The sequence below is a fragment of the Myiozetetes cayanensis genome, unplaced genomic scaffold (genome assembly GCF_022539395.1).
Source record: "Myiozetetes cayanensis isolate MyiCay16 unplaced genomic scaffold, myiCay2020 scf15, whole genome shotgun sequence".
NCBI classification, from domain to species: domain Eukaryota; kingdom Metazoa; phylum Chordata; class Aves; order Passeriformes; family Tyrannidae; genus Myiozetetes; species Myiozetetes cayanensis.
This window is the reverse complement of record NW_026087159.1, coordinates 18,733,316-18,753,397: the sequence shown is the minus strand read 5'-3', so window position 1 is coordinate 18,753,397 and position 20,082 is coordinate 18,733,316. Positions and strand designations below refer to the sequence as shown.

At 54.7% G+C, this 20,082-nt stretch overlaps 3 protein-coding genes across 4 annotated transcripts; 2 read left to right on the top strand and 1 right to left on the bottom strand.

Moving 5' to 3' along the window:
* Positions 1–581: 581 nt before the first annotated feature.
* Positions 582–3,302, top strand: LOC126637353 (centrin-2). 2 transcript variants are annotated; one of them, XM_050310536.1, is made up of 5 exons: positions 582–629; positions 1,735–1,893; positions 2,357–2,485; positions 2,737–2,874; positions 3,070–3,302. In XM_050310536.1, the coding sequence occupies exons 1-5, from the start codon at positions 582–584 to the stop codon at positions 3,157–3,159; spliced, it is 564 nt and encodes a 187-aa protein (XP_050166493.1). In that variant the 3' UTR covers positions 3,160–3,302. The 2 variants fall into 2 exon arrangements, with proteins under 2 accessions (XP_050166493.1, XP_050166494.1); XM_050310537.1 differs by lacking the exons at positions 582–629; positions 1,735–1,893 and adding an exon at positions 2,020–2,041.
* Positions 3,303–4,133: 831 nt separating this feature from the next.
* LOC126637352 (glutamine amidotransferase-like class 1 domain-containing protein 3, mitochondrial) lies at positions 4,134–8,576 on the bottom strand. Its single transcript, XM_050310535.1, has 4 exons — positions 8,368–8,576; positions 6,335–6,506; positions 5,476–5,677; positions 4,134–4,844 (listed from the first exon to the last, which is right to left on the bottom strand). Exons 1-4 carry the CDS (start codon positions 8,473–8,475, stop codon positions 4,652–4,654), a joined length of 675 nt encoding a protein of 224 aa, XP_050166492.1. The 5' UTR covers positions 8,476–8,576; the 3' UTR covers positions 4,134–4,651.
* A 3,375-nt stretch (positions 8,577–11,951) lies between these two features.
* On the top strand, positions 11,952–20,082 carry LOC126637350 (uncharacterized). The gene is made up of 9 exons (XM_050310531.1): positions 11,952–12,009; positions 12,862–12,975; positions 13,839–15,530; positions 16,161–16,260; positions 16,826–16,974; positions 17,136–17,248; positions 17,724–17,813; positions 18,879–19,001; positions 19,524–20,082. The coding sequence occupies exons 1-9, from the start codon at positions 11,952–11,954 to the stop codon at positions 19,716–19,718; spliced, it is 2,634 nt and encodes an 877-aa protein (XP_050166488.1). The 3' UTR covers positions 19,719–20,082.

The following is a 20,082-nucleotide window of genomic DNA, read 5'->3' as shown; positions in this document are numbered from 1 at the left end:
CCCCAGTGCCCTCAGGACCTCCCTCACTGCCCCCAGGACCTCCCCAGTGCCCCCAGGACCTTCCCCAGTGCCCCTAGGACCTCCCCCAGTGACCCCAGGACCTTCCCCAGTGTCCCCAGGGGCCTCCCCACCTGCTTTCCCACGGCACGCGGGACGCTCCCCACTGCCCCCATCCCCTTCCCCCCGTCTTTTCCACTTTCCCACGCCCTCCCCGCAGCCCCAGGACCGTTCCCAGTGCTCCCAGTGCTCCCAGTCCCTCCCAGTGCCGCCCCATCCCCTCTCACCGCCGCTCCCGCCGCCGCTCCCAGCGCGCCCCGCCCCCGCCCGCCCTCCACCAATCAGCGCCGCCCTTTCCCCTCAGACCCCGCCCACTCTCCCGACCCCGCCCCGCCCCCTGGGCCGAGCATCGCGCCAGCCCGTTCCCGCGCGCTGATTGGCCCGCCGCCTCCTCCCTCCGGCCAATAGCGTTGGGAGCAGGAGGAGCCTTTTCCCACGCGCTCATTCATGACCCTCGGCCCCGCCCCGAGCGCAGCCGATTGGAGCGCGCGTTGCCGGGGCAACGGCGTGGGGGGCGCCAGCCAATGGGAGGGCGAGGCGTTGAGGCCGCCGGGAGCGAAGGGCGAGGGATGGTCAGTGGGGAGGGTGTGAGGGAGGGGACGGACCTGGGGGGCTGTGAGGGGACCGAGGAGCTGTGAGGGGGCTGAGGGAACCGTGAGGGGACTGAGGGGCTGTGAGGGGACTGAGGGGCTGTGAGGGACCTGAGGGAACCGTGAGGGGGCTGAGAGGGCCGTGAGGGACCTGTGAGATCTGTAAGGGGACCTGAGGGGTCCGTGAGAGACTGAGGGGGCTGAGAGGGCTGTAAAGGGACTTGAGGGGGCCTTGAGAGGCTGAGGGGACTGTGAGCAGACTGGGTTATAAAGGGCTGCTTGGCGAGGCTTCCTCTCTGGATTAGTGTTAATGAGGGAGATCACTCCTGGCTCCCTCCTTGGAGCACTGCTGGATGATGATAGCAACTGTACGGAAACACTGCCGGGATGCTCCTGGACTGGGAGAGGACGGGGGACGTGGAGTCCCACAGCCTTGGTTGAAGTCACAGCATCACAGAATCAAAGCCGTCCCTTGTAGGAGACATATTCTGGTGGCAAATTCCACCTATGTGTGGAATCATCAAATGGCTTGGGTTTGAGGGGACCTTAAAGCTCATCCCATCCCACCGCAGGGACACCTTCCACCAGCCCAGGTTGCTCCAAGCCCTGTCCAGCCTGGCCTTGGACACTTCCAGGGATGGGGCAGCCACAGCTTCTCTGGGACCTGAGGGGGCTGTGAGGGGACATGAGGGGACCATGAGGGGCTGAGGGAGGTTTAAGGGACCTGAAGGGGCCCTGAGGGGCTCAGGGGTCCATGAGGGACCTTAGGGGACTGTAAGGGGATCTGAGGAGTCCGTTAGGGATGTGTGGGAGCTGTGAGGGACCTGAGGGGGCTGAGGGAATCGTGAGGGACCTGAGGGGGCTGTGAGGGACCTGGGATGGCCATGAGGGGGCTGAGAGGGTTGTAATGGAGGTGAGGGACCTGAGTGGTCCATGAGGGACCTGAGAGGACCATGAGGAGCTTTGAGGGACCGTGAAGGACCTGAGTGGACCGTGAGGGAGCCATGAGGGTCTGAGGGGCTGTGAGGGGACCCGAGATGGCCCTGAGGGAACTAACACCCTGCCCTGACCCCCGTGCCGTCCCAAGGCCTGCAGCTTTAAGAAGCCGGCGCTGGGGGCCGCTGCCCAGAGGAAGAAGGCGAGTCCCAAAGCAGAGCTGCCCGAGGAGCAGCAGCGGGAGATCCGCCAGGCCTTCGAGCTCTTCCGCACCGACGGCAGCGACTGCATCGATGTCAAGGAGCTCAAGGTGCGGCTGGAAGCCAAGGACTGCCGGTATTAGAAACCAAAATCACCACCAGCAGCACACGACTTCCCTGCTTTCCCCCTTCTCCCCCCAGCATTAAAACCGGCTTGGTAAAAGGCACATTGTTGCAGCTCTCTCCTGCTGTTCTCAGGTGTGTTTGGGGCCAGGCTGCCCAAAATCCACGGAGAGCTCTGTGTTTTCTGTCCTGACTCCTTCTCTGTCAGTAAAACACCAAAAAAAGGGTTTGTGCACATTGAAAAGGTGGGGTTTTCCCCTCTTGTCTTGCTGAGGATTTCATGCTTCTCCTCCTCCTTCTCCTCCTTCTTCTTCTTCCCTCAAAAAAAGTGTTCGTGCACATTGCAAAGGTGGTTTTCCGTCTTTTTGAGGATTTTAGGCTTCTTCTTCATATTATTAAACCTTCGAAAAAGGGTTTGTGCACTTTTAATGACTGATTTTGTCCTTCCAGGTGGCCATGAGGGCCCTGGGGTTTGAACCTAAAAAAGAAGAGATCAAGAAAATGATCTCAGACATCGACAAGGAAGGGACAGGAAAAATCAGCTTCGATGACTTCTTGGCAGTGATGGCCCAGAAAATGGTATGGAAGTGGTAAAAATCAAATTAAAGGCAATTTTAATGTGTGATTCATTTCCTTTTGGGTTTCTGGCTGTGTCTCTGTCTCCCTTCAGCCTTGATGTGCAATTCCTGCTGACTGGGCTCCTTTCAATTTACACTTAAAGGTTTCTCAGCCTATCAAATCTTTTCTAACTTTATTTGGAGTGTTCCCCTACAACACAACCCCTCCTGATTTTTCTCCTCAAACTTCCTTCTCCCCTTCCTTTTTTTCAGGCTGAAAAAGACTCCAAGGAGGAAATCCTCAAGGCCTTCAAACTCTTCGACGATGACGAAACGGGCAAAATCTCCTTCAAAAACCTCAAACGGGTGGCCAAAGAACTGGGGGAAAACCTCACAGATGAGGAGCTGCAGGTTTGTCCCTGGGGAATGTGGGATCTTCCTGCTGGAGCCATGGGAAAATCCCCTCTTTTCTAGCAGGAAGAGTTTGTGTCCATCAGTGCAGGGTTTTGAGGTTGAGCCCACACAGCTTCCCAAAAACGGGTTCTAATCCTGCTGAATCCAATCATTCCAACCCACATCTAACTCCTGCTCCCCAATCTCTTGCAGGAGATGATCGATGAGGCAGATAGAGACGGGGATGGGGAAGTGGACGAGCAGGAATTCCTGCGGATCATGAAGAAGACCAGCCTGTACTGAAGCCCAGTTGGATTTATTCCTTTGCACACATTGTGTGGGTGCCTCATTTTGTCCCCCAGTCTTTTCTTTCCTTTGATTCAGCACAAAAAAAAGGGTCAGTTTTGTTCCAAGTGGATGATTTTAAAGGTGTTTGTGAGCAGTTCCCCACCCTGTTTATGTGCTGGTTGCTGCTTAGGGACTGGGAGATGTTTACGCTGCTTTCAGTGCACAAATCACATTTTTGGGGCGGGATTTTGATCCTTTTCTGACTAAAAAAAAACCAAACCAAACTGTCAAACTATTTTAGTTTGGTAAGGAGAGAACTCAAGGGGCCAATCTCTGTTCCCCAGCACGTGGAGTTTGGGCCCAGTGAACTCTTTGTATTTGCAGGGATCAGCTTTTTATAATGTGTTTTATAGGGATTATCTCCTCCCCCACCTTTTTAGGATATTCTTTAAACTCAAAGTAAATAAATTGCTGCAGTTTAACTTGTGTTCAGTTCACGTGGTCAAAGGTCTCCCTTGCCAAAGGAAAAGTGCCAGAGCTGCCAGATGAGAGTTAGGGGACAACTTACCCCCATGGTCTGGTATTTAAAGGGTGGATACAAAGATGGAAACTCCCTTTTCACTCCCTTTCAAAAGATGGGGGTAATGGGCACAGGTTTTTCCTGGGGAGATTCCCAAGGGACAATTTTCACCATGAGAACAATCAGCCATGGCAATAACCTGCCCAGGGAAGTGCTGGATGGCCCAGCCTTGGGGAGTTTTAAGATCCAGCTGGACAGGTAGTTGGAGCAGCTGAGCCTTGAGGTGCTTCCAACCTGGAATTCTCTGGTTCTGTTTATACCAGAGAATTCCCCCTCTTCCCACTGGACCTGGACACTGGTTTGGATTTTTTCCTGTATGGTTTTTTCCCCCTCCCTGGCTCACCAGTGGCACTGAGAGTACATCCTGATCCAGGGGGAAAGGAGAATGAGCAGTGGAGTTCAGCCCATGGAAAACCAGCAGGTTTTATTTGGGAGCAGAACCACATTCCTTCTTTTTGCCACAATTCCCCTGTTCTGGGAACTGGGGGGGTGGGAGGGACTGAACTGGAGCCCTGGTGTGGCAGGTTAGATGGGGGGCCCTGGATGATGGGATATTGGGAAGGAATTCTTGGCTGGGAGGGTGGGGAGGCCCTGGCACCAGAGAAGCTGTGGCTGCCCCATCCCTGGAAGTGTCCCAGGCCAGGTTGGAGCAGCCTGGGCTCGTGGAAGGTGTCCCTGCCCATGGATAAGGTGAGCTTTGAGATCCTCCCAACCCAACCCACTCTCTGACTCTGTGCCAGCTCAGTGTGTGCCCACACCCCCATTCCTGCCCATCTGCCGTGGCAGAACACCCCAACTCCAGAGTGTCCCTCCTCAGCAGCCACCGGCGCTCTGGGAAGGGCGGGGAGGGGACACAACTCCAGCTGGGTGGCACTTTTCCAGCTGACACGTGGGTGTGAGAGGGGAAGGAGCCGGACTCTGCAGCCTTCAGGCGAGCCTGACCACTTCCCTGACCATGTTGCCGATGCCGTCGTGGATCTCGTGGATGGGGGCGTTGCACATGAAGGCACTGGTGGTCACCAGCCTGTTCCGGGGGTCCACGTGGATCTCGGTGACGTGGCTGTTGACGTGTTTGCAGCCCAGCTCCCGCAGGGACTCGGCAGTCTTGGCGTAGGGCCACCTGTAAGGGAGGAGGGAATCAATCCACCCTGAGAGAAAAGAGGTGATGGTCCCTGCTTTAAAACCTGCTCAATAGGAGCCAAACCTTTTCCTGCCAGAGGAGTTTCCCAGGCTGTTAGGACCGGGAACACCTCCAGATTACAGGGAGTTAAAAATCTGAAGTAAAGCCAAACTAACCCTTGATGTTCCACTGCTTAACTCTGCCCATGCCAGACTTAGGATTTATGGAATCCCAGACTGGTTTGGGTTGGGAAAGAGCTTGAAGCCCATCCAGTTCCACCCCCTGCCCACGACCATTGTGTGGTGAGTTACCTCAATCTCCACTTAATGATTGTTTCTTTTGGAATACAATTCCTTTGACACAGTGCACTGCTACACAATTTTATGCCATATTATACTCTACTGGTAATTTTTAACCTTTTACCCCATGTAGCAAATAATTCTGATCAAGACCTTCCCTCATAATTAATTATTTATGTTATATAAATATCTCTGCTATAAATATCACTAGGAGATTGATATAAATATCATTAAAACCTGAGGGACAAAGTGATTCAATCCCACCTCTGTAATTCTTGAAATTTGACATCACCTGAGGCTGGGGTTAAACTCTGAGCCCCGGGGTCACTCACTTCTCACACTCGGTGTCGTGTCCCACTGTCACCTCACAGCCTGGGAAGAGTTTGGCTGCCAGCACTGGGGAGATGCAGCAGAGCCCGATGGGCTTCTGGGCAGTGTGGAAGGCCCTGAGCACGTCCTCCACCTCCCTGCAGACGCTGCAGTTCTTGCCTTGGGTGGCCCAAGTGCTCAGGTTTTTGGCCACTCCAAAGCCACCTGGAGAGAAGAGAAGCAGGTTAGGCTGGCAGGTGATAGCCCAGCAGGGATTTTCCCAGGGATGGCAGGATGGAATGCTAATCTGGATTTGGGGGGGGGGTGGCAGCACTTGGCCAGTGTTGATAAAGGAGTTAAAAACAGAGGTCCTGAGCCTTTTGGAGCTGAGGCACCCAAGCACCTTCCCTGCTTCCACTCCAGTGGGTCTGTGCTTCGCCCAACAGCTCTTTCCTGAATGCTGGTGGGACACACTGGCACTTTTCCCCTCTTAATCCCTGCTCCAGGCCTCATCTGTCCCACTGGAATCCCACTTGCACTAGAGATAGACTCACTGACCAAGCTTTCTGCTTTTGAGCCCCCCCTCTCTGTCCCAGCCTCTCCTGGGAAGGAGGAAAGGATGGTGGGGAGGGAAGGGATACTTTTCCATTCATGGAATGATCCTGTGGATGGCACGGAGGATCCCTCAGTCAGCAGGAACCCACCCCCTCCCCTTGGGATCAGCTTGGCATTGCCACGCTCTCTTTTGATCCCAGTCCAAGCCATGTCCGCCCTCCCAATCCCTGCTTCCAGTTGCTGTCCAGCCCATGACTCCTGCGTCATTCCAGGCTTACCTGCGCTGTTCCCAGGGCTCTGGACATGCAGGCCCCACACAGGTCCTACCTGGAATGATCAGGGCATCCAGCCCCTTGACATCCAGCTGAGCCAGATCCTTGATGTTCCCTCTGGCTATCCTGGCACTTTCCACCAGCACGTTGCGCTGCTCCGGCATCGGCTGCCCCTTCACGTGGTCCACCACGTGCATCTGGGAGATGTTGGGAGCAAAAACCTCTGCCTGGGGACAGAGGAAAGGACTGCTGTCCTTCAGGAATGAAGGAGAAACGTGTGGAAGGTCACAGGGAGCGGGTGGAAATGCTGAGGGACTTGGTTAGGAAAGGACTTGGCTGGGGAATGCCGTGACCTTCACTGGCATCAGGTAGAGGAGGGAAAGGGAGGGAAAAGAAGGGGAAAGGGAGGCCTTTTGTAGCTTCTGCCCAGGGACAAAGCAGGGAGCCCACACTGCTTGTTTTGGGGGCTGAGGAGCTCTTGGTGAAGCTGTTTCTTGGAGGTTTTCCATCCCTATCCCAATGAATCCCCCTCACTGGGGCAGCCCCAGCGCTGTCCCAGCTGCCCCACAGAGCCAGTGGATCCCTGTGGGAGCTGCTGTCCCACCACGAGCCTCCCTCAGAGACAGGACTTGGAGTTTCCTCTCCCCAGCTCCTGTTTTCCCAAAGCCAGAGTGTTTTTCTGGAAAATGCTTGCCCTTCCTCCAGCACTTCCAAGCCCACACGCAGAATCTGAGAGTGGAGGGTGGCAAACAGGTGGGGGGAAAGAATTTTGGGGCTGAACAACCCGTGCAATTCCAGGCTGCACAGTTCAAGAAGGATGTTAAGGAGCTCGAAGAGGGCAAAGCCGGTGCCAGGGCTGGAAGGAACGTCCCGGGAGGGGCAGCTGAACACTTTGGGCTTGTCTAGTTTGGGGAAAAGGAGGCCGAGGGGCGACCTCCTGGCTCTCCGCAGCTCCCCGAGGAGGGGACGTAGAGAGGGAGGTGCTGAGCTCTCCTCCCTTCCAGCTGAAACATTCCCGTTTCCCGAGAAAAGCAGGGATTGAATAACGCCTGATTTTCCTCCACTAGAGGCCCCCGCCGATCCAGGGACGAGGCAGGACGCGTTCCGAGCCCGCCGGGTCGGGAACGGCAGGAGGGAAGCGACTCGAGGAGAGGAAAAGAGGCAAAATTACACCCTGGGGAGAAAACGAGCGGACACGTCTCAGCCCCGAGCCGAACAGAGCAGGCACAGGCGGTGGGAGGGTGTGGAATGGGGTTCATGTCCTCAGCAGCACATCCCCACTGTGCCTCTGTGTCCCACAGAGCCCTTCCCCTTCCCCAGGGAACGGCTCTGCCCCAGACACGCGGGGCGGCTCAGAGCTGTGTGATGTTTTCCATAGGGTCCCTCCCTCCTTTCCCAGCCTCACCGCGTGGCTCTCCTGACTAACGGTGTGTTAGAGCTGCCTTTTTCTTTTTTTTTTTTACCCTTCCCCAAGTTCAACTCCAAAGAGTTTGTCTGTTCTCTCATCGGAGAGGGGGACTCTCCATCCCTGGAAGTGCTCAGGGCCGGGCTGGAAGGAGCTCTGAGCAACCCTGGGATAGTGGAAGGTGTCCCTGCCCATGGCAAGGGGTGCAACTGGATGGTCTTTAAGGTCCCTCCTAAACCAAACCATCCTGTGATTCTCTCCTTCCATTTTCGCTTCTAACCTCTGAGGTTTTAAAAAGCTGGATTTCAAAGAGCCCAAACCAGTAACAGGTTTTTAAACTGAAACAGCGGAGCAGAAAAGAGAAAATACAAGCCAAAACAAACCAAACCAAAACAAACAAAAAAACAAACGAATAGAGAAGGCATTCAGGAAAGTCTGCTCAGGAAAGGGTTTGGAGACGCTGAGCCCAGAGATCCAAGCCAAGCCCGTGTTCCAGCGGAGCTGTGCGGGGAGCAGGGAGCTCTCCAGGCTCACCGGAGCAGCTCCCGTGCTCCGCTGCTCCCTCGGACTCCACTCATTCGGGATTTGCAAGCGATGGGGAGCTTGTGGATTGTCCCGGAGACAAAGAGGAGAAGAGTGAGGAGCAGAAAGGGGCAAAACTAGCCGGGGCTGGAGCCTCTTACCTGTGCCCCCTCCCTGCTGAGATGCACCAGCACAGCCGAAGCCTCGTGGATCTCGCTCCCATCGTAGACCCCACAACCAGCCAGCACCACAGCCACCCTCTTCCCCATGGAGCGCCGGAGCAGGAGGATTCCCTGGAGAGCCCCGAGGCGCTGATCTGAGCTCTGTTTCCCAGCAGGACTCCCTGGAGAGCCCCGAGGCGCTGCTGTGAGCTCTGTTCCCCACCCGGAGTCTTTTATAGAACAATCCCTCCCCCAGGAGCAGGTGGGGGGAGCCAGGAGGGCTGGGCTGAATTTCTCGCTGGCAAGAGGGTTTTATTTCCAGTTCCTCCGGCAGGGCATGTAAATATTATTTGTTTCCTCAACTGGCTGCTCCCTCACAGATCTTCCCAGCACGTTGCCTCCAAAGCAGCCCCAGCTGACTTGAGGTGCTCAACAGAGCAGCTGTGTTTTTCCTTCTCAGCTGTGGATTTTCCATTCTAGTTCAGTCTAAAGCACCAAAATCTTTGCACAGGAGATGGTCTCAAAGGGAGCCTGCCCAGAGCAAGTGTTGAAGCCAGTGAGTTCCTCTCTGGGCCCCATTTTTTAAACCCTAACCCTGCATAGGCTGCCTCAGGCTTAACAGAAAGATTTCCTTTCCTGACCCTAAATGTTCTTTTCCTCAGATCCCACCTCTGGAGGGCAGATGTTCTGCACTCAGCTGTAGTAGTTCCTGGCCTGAGGTTGGAAATTCATAGTCAAAAAGTCATAGAATATCCTGAGCTGGAAGGGACCCACAAGGATTATCAAGTCCAGCTCATGGCCCTGCACAGGACACCCCAAAATCCCACCTGAGGGTGTTGTTGAGAGGGATAACTGTATTCCTAACAGCACCACCTCTCCATTTGGCAGGGGAGTGATGCCAGGAACTGGCAGAGCCCTGAGCTCTGGAGGGGCACTGGCAGCAGATTAAACATTGTCTGAAGCTCATCCTTCCCTGCCCTTGCTCTGCTCACACCTGAGAGGACCCTGCACTTCTATCTCAGCTTGGCCTGGTGAAATAACTGCCCTGTCAAGGCTGACTTGCCATCCTTCCTGAGGGAACAAAACACCTCTGCAATGGGAGTGCAGGATGTTTCCCTGGGTTATCTGTAAGATGTGTTCCTTGGGGCTCTGCTCAGATTTGGGAGAGACATGAAGTACATCCTGTGGGTGATGAACTACTGCTTTGGCAAGCTGGCTACTCAGAACAGGCTCACCACTTCATTTACTGCGTGGATCTCCCAAAATGAGGGATTTTAGGCACCTGTACAAGCAGGAACAAAAAACACATGAGAGAGGACTTGAAGTCCCACAGGCTTTGCCTCTCAGTTTCTTTTGTTGCCCAGAACATGAATTAAACTGTGAGATATGCATTAAAAAGACCCAAAGCCTTTTCACTGCTGTTTGTTTTGCTATCCAAGGAATTCTAACGATGGTTTAGAGGTGTATTATCTCCTCTTGCATGAAAAACCAGCTGTGAATTATGCTGCAACTCCAACAGCTAGTTTCTTCTTCCTCCAGCTGGTCCAGGGACAGTCCTGTTAGTGCTGGAACAGAGACAGCCAGAGGCTGGGGATTTAAACCATCTCCTTGCTGCAAAACACATTGTTTAGCTCTGCCTGTTGTAAACTGGCTGGGCTGGTTCCCCTTACTGGTTTAATTGGTTTGGTGTAAGTGCACAAACCTGGCTTGTTTCTGTCTCAACAGATGTGTCAGCCCTAAAGATCTCCCAGTAACAGAGATTTGTGATAAATAAAACTTCTCAGCAGGGTTATTCCATCCTGGGTAGCAGCATCTGCCCACATTTATTGTGGTGGAGACATTGGAGTTTGATATTAACACCTGGCTTTAATCTGGGTTTTGATATTAACACCTGGCTTTAATCTGCATTGATATTCTTGGGAAGAGGGCTAGGAAGGAGGATTTTGCTTCAAAGCTCCTCCTGAAGGGTGAGCACAGTCAAAGGGAACTGTCCTCCTGAAGAAACCAGGGAAGTCTGGGAGCCATGATGGGATCCAGCTGCTCAATGGAATCCATCCTGCTCCAGCTGGCTCAGGGAGTGGGATTTTCTGGCATTACTCGTGGACCCTGGAGGTTGTTCCAGATGCTGCTGCGGGTCTATCACCTCTCAGATGATCCCACAGGCCTGAATTTGAGCTCCAGCAGCTCCCAGTGCCATTTCCAACAGCTTTTCCCTTCTTCAGCCCTGGCTGTGGAGCAGGATCCACTGAGAGGAGCATCAGAGCTTCCTCCTGGAGGGAGCACCAGGAATATCCCTGACCAGCCCAGGAATATTAATGTGGAGCTTTTCACACTGTTCTGCATCTTTTAGCTTGCCAGGAGGGTGGAATTTGCTTTAACTGGGGCTGATGGGAACAGGAGCTGTTCCCATTCCTTCGTGGGAGCAACCCCTACACTGGTCCCTCACCCACGAACAAAACGATGGAGGAATGGCCAGGGCCAGGCAGGTGCTGCCCCTGTTTCCCTCAGAGCTGGTCAGCTCTCACAGAACAGTTCTCTGCCCAATCCCACCTGGCCTGTGACCCAGTGGGATCCCAAGGCCAGTGGCCACTGTTTTCTGCAGCCCCTCCTGCACCCACAAACACCTTTATGCCCTCCCTGAGCACACGTTCTCTGTGGGAAGCAGCAGGAAGCTGTCAGCAGGTCCTTCATGTCACCTCTGGGGACAGCAGCGATCCTGGCAGTGCCTGATGCTCACTCGAGGCCAGCAGGGCTCCTCTGGACAGGATGGGATGGATGTGGAGCCAGAGATGGACAGAAGTCACCTTTAAGGGGCTGGACTTGATGATCAAGGCTTGGACCTGATGATCTCAGAGGTCCTTTCCAACCCGGCTGATTCTGTGATTTGGGGTAAATAATGGCAGAATTGAATATATCTCACTGCGTGTACTTGTTGGTAGCTCACTAACCTGGCACTGCCACTTACCAGGGAGTGTAGGAATGTTAGAGCCCTGTGATAATGCAGCTCCTGTCTCCTATCCCCGCATCTCTGCAGGCAGGGAGAGGCCTTTGCTCTTTCATATTAAAATAGGGTGGTGGTGCCAGGCATTCAGAGCTGTGACAGGGACAAACAGCAGCACCGCGGCCAGGAGAAACAACCGCTCCCCGAGGAGCTCCCGGGCTCGCAAAGTGCTTGTTTGCTCCAGCAAGGTGGGTTCTTGCAAAAACCTTCGGGTTTAACCAGTGCAATTTCCTCACTGGCAGCGGCAAAAAGGCAGCGCCGGCAATAAAACCCTCAGCCTTATTTTTTCAAGCGTCTTTTCTAACAAGGGTTAATCGACAGCAAAACCAAGAGGCCCCCGGGGGAGCGCCCCGCGCTGACTCACGGCCCCAAATTTATCGCGGCCCGAGTGCCATTTGCGTTTCCTCCCGCACGCACGGAGAGAGCGGCTCGAACAGAAGAGGGTTTTTTTTTTTTTTTTTGTAGGGAAAAGGGGTGGAGAGCGGGGAGGACCGAGGGCCAGGCGCGATGCTTTGGTTATAAAGAGCATGGGAGGAAAGCAGGCGGCAGTGCCGCCCTCGGCCGGGGCTGCGCGCACACCGCGATGGGCGACAGCGCTGAGTCACTGCATTCCTGCCTCGGGCTCCTGGGCATTTCCGCAGGTAGGGAGCCGTCCTGCCTCGGGATGCGGGCTCGGGACTGACTCTCCTGGGCACCCCCCCTTTCTTTAGCAGAGGGGCTAAAAAGAGGCTGTTTATTCGCCAGCTGCGCTGCCTCCGGGTGATGCTTTTCGCTTCCCCGCGCCTGTTTCCAGCGGCCAACAAAATATTTGTCTTGGCCGCGAGGTGCTGGCGTGGAGTTTTGTGCCCGTTCCATCCTGGGTGGGAAGCAAATCCAAACTTTTTTTTTTTTTTTTTCCATCATCTGGATTTGGATGAGCTTCTCTCCCTCCTCCAGTCGTTCTCCTGTTTGCCGTGTTCATTCCCTCTCATATTTCCTAGTTCTATGTTTTCTGCCTCTTTGCATTTTGGGGCTGGTTTTCTGGTGGCACAACGTCTCTGGGATTACCCGAAGGATGTGTGTGCCTGTCTGTCTTTTGTGTAACTGGAATCACGGATTTTTCCCTGTTATCTGGCCACGGGAGAGCCCTTTCAAACCCTTGCATGGACTCCCAGAAGGGTTTGGGTTGGGAGGGACCTTAAAGCCCATCCAGTCCCGCCCCCTGCCATGGGCAGGGCCACCTTCCACTATCCCAGGTTGCTCCAACCTGGCCTCGATGGAATGGGAACATCCACAACCTCTCTGGGCAACCTGAAATGATTATTTTCAAGTTTTCTAAAAAACAGGCACCCAGAAAGGAGTGAGACCTTTGGGCACAAGCCAAGTTACAACACTTAAATTTTCCTATTTGCAGACCTTGTGCTGTTATTTTTCCTCCATTCCCTGCTCTGTCCACCCTGGTTTTCTCCTGGTTTTTTGGGCCAGGTTTACAAGCTGTTTCTCCTTTCCCACAGGATCACTCCTGCTGGCTGTGCATTTCTACAGCTCACCCAGAGCAGCCCCTCTGATCCCCAGCACAGCTCTTGGAGTCCTTCTGCTCATTTTAGCAGCTCTTTTGGCCTATGCAGGTAAGATTTTGGGGGTGGCAGGCTCAAAGCCTCCCCCCTCCCACAGCTTGGCACGTGCTGAGCCCTTCTGGAATTTGCTGCCAATTTGGGCTTCCAACCCAAAGCAGTCTGTGATTCTGTGTCAGCACAGCACATGTTTCCTGTGTAGGCAAGAGAAGAAATCAATGTTTGTGTTAAACAAGGATCTCTGAGAGTTTCAACGCACTGAATCCATGATTCCTCAAAAAAGTGTTCCCAGGCTTTCTGAGAGTGCTTTCAGCATCCATGGTTTGGAATGTCCATGTGTACATGCCACGAGATCGACCTAAGTGAGAGAAAAAATCACTGCCTGTAGCAAAGTCCACACTTTTTAGAGTGAACGTTGAATTATTTCTTGTTTTTAATGAGGACATTAAAATCAGACAATCATGGAATCATAGAATTGTTGGGAAAGACCATTAAGATCATCAAGGACAACCATCAACCAGCACCACCACTGTGTCCACCACTAAACCATGTCCTCAAGTGTTTTTTGAACGCTTCCAGAAAGCGGTGTCTCCACCACTGCCCTGGGCAGCTGTGCCAGGGCTGGACAACCCTTTCTGTGAAGAAATTTTCCCAATATCCAACCCAAACCTGCCCTTGAGGCCGTTTCCTCTCATCCTGCCCCTTGTGCCCTGGGAGAAGAGCCTGACACCCACCTCACTACACCCTCCTGTCAGGGAGTTGTAGAGGGTGAGAAGGCCCCCCTGAGCCTCCTCTTCTCCAGGAGGAATCTTGCTCCCCACGGGATCTGTGCTGGCACAGCCATCCCGGCCCAACTCCCCCTTCCCACATCCCGCTGTGGGGAAAATCACAACCCCGTGTCTCTATTTGCTCCTCAGGGATCCGGAGAAACCTCAGGAATGCCTCCCTGCTGCTGTCCCTCTGCCTGACCATCTCAGCCTTCTGGTGTGGCTACGGAGTCACCTTCATCCTGGCTGGGCAGGGCGCGCTGGGCGACGCCGGGGACCTCAGTGACGCCGTGGGGCCTGGCCTGGCCACCTTCACTGTGGCACTGCTCCTCGTGGCAGTGGTGGGATTGCTGTGCAGAGAGCCCGTCCTGGCCCTCATCTCCGGGGCCACCTCCCTGGCCAGCGCCCACGACCTGGCCGCGCGTCACAGCCGCGCCTTGGGCTCCTCCGCTGTCGCTTGCAATTACCTCATTGTCTGCTTGCTGGGGGGGTACTTCGCCCTGGGGAGGGGCCTCTATTTCCTGACCAAAGGGAAAATGGCCCTCCCTGGCACGGATCTGGCCAAGAGAAAGAGCCGTGAGCAGGCCCACGGCGCCGCTGGCAGCACCAACCCCTTCGCGGCCCCGGGGCTGCTGCTGAACATGCTGTCGGCCGGGGTGTTCGGCTGCAGGCTCCTGGGCATCACCAGCAAACTCTCCATGGGCCAGGTGCCCTGGCTGTGGGCGGCTGGCACCTACCAGATTGGCATCTGCATCTTATCCTACCGTGCAATGGATGTTCTGATGGCCACATCCTTTGGATTCACCTCCATCCTCAAGTTTGCTGCAGGCTACTGCCTTCTGTACCCAGTGTGGCAGCCGGAGGAGCCATCGTTCCCTACCCTGTTCCTGGTGGTTTTCTCCATCCTTTTTGCCGTCCTGGCTCTCTTCCTCTCCCTCAGGAGCCCTCTGGATGGCCTGTATCTGCTGGTTTATGTGGCCTCCTGCCTCGCCTTGGCTTGCCATCCCAGGGGTTTTTTTGCAAGTGGCCCCCAAGGCGTGGCCGTGGCCGTTTTCGTGGCCTCAGCCCTGGTGGCTCTCATTCACCTGTACGATGTGAAAGCAGGGGCCAAGATCCCCCCAGGGAAGAGGAAGGGGGCTGTGAGGGCCCTCCTGGCCCGCAGCAGTTTCCTGAAGCTCCGTGAGGGGCCAGACCTTCACGCTCCGTACCTGGGCTACTCCAAGTATGCCGATGCAGAAGCTCTTGCCTTTGCGTGCAGTGTCCTGGCTTCTTCCGCTCTGACAGCCACAGGAGACCCCCAGGCTCCCCTTGCCACCGTTGTCGTTCCGTGGGTGGTGGTAGCTGGTGGGATCCTTAAGCTTCTGGGCGGCTCCGTGGCCTTTGCCCGGGGTAAAACCCTGGAGAGCAGCGCCTTCATCCTCCACGCCGTCATGTGGATCATCTGGGGCTTGGCAAGATACGGTGGCCTCTACGGCGCTGCCAGGAGCTTCCACTCGGCAGTGGGCATCGCCGCTTTCATGCTCTTCAACGGCTTCGTTGTCTTCTGCACGCTCTTCCTAAACATCACCTGGTTCTTTTACTCCCTCACGTTCATGCTGGTGGCTCTCAGCTTCTTCCTGGACGCCATCCACGCCCTTCCCGCTGGATATGACGTGGCTGCCGCCCTCAGCTTCGGGCTGGTCAGCTTTTACTGCTTCCTGTCTGCCCTTTGCAGTGGCACTTTCCAGGGTCCCTGCTTGCCCATGGGAGGGCCCATCGTGCAGCTCGGTGGTGCGGGGGGAGGGACGAGCAAGTGCCTTCACCTGCCCGCCAGGAAAGCGTCCTCAGTCAGGAGGATTGCAGGTAAGGGGACGGCAGAGGGCACAGTGTGGGGGTGGAGGGGGGTTTGGGGGGAATTTGTAGCAGAGCAGCTGCTTAAAGGACATGTTTCCAATCACAGAGTCACAGAATGGTTCGGGTTGGAAGGGACCTTAAAGCTCATCTCGTGCCACCCCCTGCCACGGGCAGGGACACCTGCCACTAGCCCAGGTTGCTCCAAACCCCATCCAACCTGGCCTTGATGGGGAAACCAGGATAATCTGGGGGCATTTTGGTGAAGTGGGCCAAGCTAGGAGAGTAATTGTCTGAGTTTAGCAGCAAATTCTCTCCCATATCATTTCCCTCTCTGTTCATCCACTCTGAACTCCAGGAATCCTCTGAGCTGGAGCTGCCACTGAAAGCTCTGTACAGACAAATGGCACCAGTGCCTGGTGCTTGCTCTCTCCACTTCTGGCCCTGAGGAACATGGCCCAGAACTCCCCTAAGTGCCAGATCTGCCCTGGGATGAACACTAGAAAAATGCACTGCCAGAGGAAACGCTTTGTTAGTTGGGAAAAGGAGAGGAGAGCATGGAATTGGCTGGTTTGGGACAACTCTTCTGTGGGAATTGCAGCCCCTCACTCAGGGGGTCGTGCCCTGTTCTCGTGCTCACAGATATCCTGAGGAGCGGAGGGACCTGTGGCATCCCCACAGACACCGTGTACGTGCTCGTGGCTGCCTGCAACCGCCCTGATGCCGTGGAGAAAGCTCACAGGTCAGTCCTTGAGGTCTGAAGAAGCTTCTAGAACTCAGAGCTGCTGGGGAGCGCTGGCTGCAGCCGGTCAAGGGCAAGGCAGCTCGGCCTTGGTGGGAACACCAAGGTGGGGGAGAAGACCCAGATGAGGGAAGGAGAGAATAGAGCTGTAATTGTCTTCTAGGAGCTGCTCCTGGCAGGGGGTGGAGCTTTTGTAACTTGGGGACCACCAGAAACCCAGAGAGTGGCAGGTGGGGCAGGGGGTTATTCTGTAGATTTGGAGGCACAAGACAACAGGCTCTTGCTTGGACTTTTGTGAGCAGGTGAGACCCCCCCATATTGGCGGGGTTTCCTTAGAAATTGGGATTTCCACCCATCCCTCTGCAAAACCTTGACTTGGAGAAAACATTCCTGGCTGGGAATAGTCACGGTTGAACAGTCCTGCTTGTACTACAGACTGGTGCCCTGGGGCAGAGCCTTCACACCTTGTCTTAGCTCTAGATCTCACCAACACGGTTGCCTTTTCATCTTGAAGTTAAATCCCCCTCTGAATTCCGGACTCCTCTTTTCTCCCCCCCTTTTCCAGGTCCAAGCGCCAGGCTCAGGATCGCCCCATGTCCCTCTGGATTTCCAGCCTCAAGCAACTGGAACCTGCCAAGCATCTGTTCACTTCCCTCCTCTGGGACTTCATGGAGGCTGCCTGGCCATCTCCCATCAGCTTGGTGGTTCCCAGAGGTGAGGAAGAGCTCTTGATTCCGAGTTCTCCGGAGAGAGCTTTGGCTTGGAAACTCCATCCCTGGGGAGTTATTCTGGAGATGTCCCGTGGAGACACTCCCAGTGAGATCGCTGTGTTTGGGCTGAGGTACATCCATAAGTGCCCCTTGACTCTCCTGCAGGTGAGTGGGTGGATTTCCTGGGAATGAAGGACTCTGCTAAGTACGTTGGGACCCCTCAGAGCGTCGCCATCCGCATCCCCGACTGCTCTGTCACCACGCACCTCATCGACCTGGTGAGTGCCACAGCAGGCTCAGCCCGGCTGGGAGTGATTTTATGGCAGTAAAGAGGGTAAAAGGAGCAACCACCAGGTCAGAAAGCCAGAAAAAAAAGGCCATGAACAGACATTCTGTCTGATTTGCTGCACTGTCCTTGCAAGCACAGGCTCAGCTGAGGCCACAGGAGCTTCAGAAGGTCCAGAAAGTGGCCAGAGGGACTGGGATACCCTAGGACAGACATTGTAGGCCTTTGGAAAACAGAAAGCTATTTCATGATCCTCTTCAGCAAACCCCAATTTAACCAAGTGTCAGACATCCCAACACAGTTTGGTGGGACTGTAGTTGCCTCCAAAGCAGGAGCTGTACCTGGGTGAGCCACACCAAGCTCTCTTTGGAGCCACAGACACTCAGGAGTGAAATTCCGAGCTCAAGTTGCCTGTTTGATCCGGCAGGACCTGCTCAGAGCTCTCATTCCCGCTTTTCTGTCCCCAGGTCGGACCCATTGTGGTCACATCAGCCAACCCAACGGGAGAGGCCGACACCACCCACCACAACCAAGTGTATGCCAAGCTGGGGGACAAGGTAACAGGGGCTCTCTGCTCCCAGGGGATGTGGGCATGGAAGGACACAACCACTTTGATCCCAGTAGGCAAACCAAGGGATGGTATCAAGAATCTTGGAAAGCATCTCTTTTTAAAAAACAAAAAAAACATCTCATGGACAGTCCTCGTGTTGGTGTCACAGTGAAAGAACATTTTAAGCTCCAGGGCTTGGTTGGAAACCAGAATTGTTGTGATTTGCACTGTGCAGTTATGGCTTGGCAATGTGATGCTGTTCCTCTTCCAGCACAGCATGAGATGAGCAATAAAACCCCTCCTTTTCTCACGAGCAATCAAACCCTGATGCCTGGCTGTGCCAGGGCTCCAGCTGGCACTGGGCTGTGAGAGCACAGGGGATTCCCATTTAAAGCTGAAGCTGCTCTAAAACTGGTGCCAAGCTCCCAAATATTCCTAGCTTTTAGGACTTTCACACTTCCTGGAAGTACCATGGTCAAGGGACATTCACTGTCTTCAGTTGGCTCAGGGTGGATCTCAGGGAAAGGTTCTTCCCCAGAGGGTGGTTGGCACTGAACAGGCTCCCCAGGGCAGTGGGCACAGCCCCAAGGCTGCCAGAGCTCCAGGAGGGTTTGGACAACGCTCTGAGGGACAGGGGGAATTGTTGGGGTGTCTGTGTAGGGCCAGGAGTGGGACTGGATGATCCTTGAGGGTCCATTCCAGCTCAGGATATTCCATAATTCTATGATTTCACCACTAAATCCTGAGAGTTCCACACTTTGTGGCATTTCAGTGAGGGCAGTTTTAAACAACAGCTGGTACAAATCTCCCACTGGTAACTCCTCAAAAATCTGGATTTACACCCATTTTCTTGTTGGATGGGTCTTTGCAAACCTGTCTTTGCTGTACTGCTGCCCTGCACCCCACAGAGCCCTCTCTGCCTTTGCCCTGAAGTTCCTTCACCCCACATTCCCCTGGTGTGGGGAGGAAGGAGCAATATTGCCTTGGATAATAATTACCTGCTGTTGAGAGGGGGAGCCTTTTATTTCCCAAGTGCCTGAAGGGATTTATGTGTGGAAATCTTGCTCTTCAGGTGGATGCAGTCCTTTGTGACGGGCCCTCTCCAGAGAACATCGCCTCCACCGTGGTGGACTGCACCAAAATCGACAGTGGCAACATTGGCTTCTTCAGAGTCGGCCTCGTCCCCAAGTCTCAGGTAAAATTCACCTGGATTTTACTCCTCTTCCCTTTCTCCATCAAGTGGGTTCCAGGCTGAGAGTTTCTCAGCTTTATGAGGAGATGGAGAAATCTCTGGCAGCATGAGGAGCTGTCACAGGGGGGTGTGAGGGAGAACAGCAGAGCTGCACGTGGCTCTGTCCTGCTCCTGCTCCAGGCCACCCTCACACCTCTGTGTACTCCTCTGGGAGCAAGGTGAGACTGATTCATCCATGGAAAGAGCTCCAAGATCCAGGGGGCCTCCATGGGACAGGCACTCTGTGTACACCTTCCCAGAGACTCCTGAGCAGACAGAAATCGGTGTCACCCCAAAACTGAGCCCAGACACAAAGCTTGGAGGAGAAGGTCTAGCTGAAGATGTCCCTGCCCATAGCAGGGGGTTGGCCTGGATGACCTTTAAAAGGCCTGGATGACCTTTAAAGGCCCCTTCCATCCACACTTTTATGATTCTGTGGTTATTTCAGCTGCTGACCCCGCTCACAGCCGTGTTTGCTCCTTCCAGGTGCTGCAGATACTGGAGCAGGTGCAGAAGAAGCACCAGGTGGCCCCCAACAGTGGCACTGGCCCCGTGAAAGGCCATGAGGAAGCCCTGGGTCGTAGCCACGCTGTGCCCAACGGGATGGGCAGGGCTGCCTGGGTGGGGACAGGGCCAGCACAGCCCCCTGAGGACGACTGTGAGCACCACACTCGCCTCTGACCCCTGGCAGCTCCAGCCATTCCCTGCTCAGTGGGAAGCCATTTGCTGGAAAATGACCTATCACTGGGGACTGGGAGAGGTTTTCCAGCTGTGGGGGTGATTCATTCCTCTTTCTCTGGACACTGCTAAAATATCCCAGTGCTGGCTGGCAAACCACAGTCACCCAGGAGGAAAATTTTCACTTGAGGGACACTGCCAGCTTTCACTGGAGGGCAGACATGACCAAAGCAAGGATTATTTTGGTGCCAGGCTGGCCCCAGAGTGCCAGAGCTTTATTCCTTTCACTGGGAGGTGATCCTTTTCGGTTTGGGGCACGGAGGGAGGTGAAGTGTTTCAGAATTAGGGGGTGGGGGGAAAACACTGC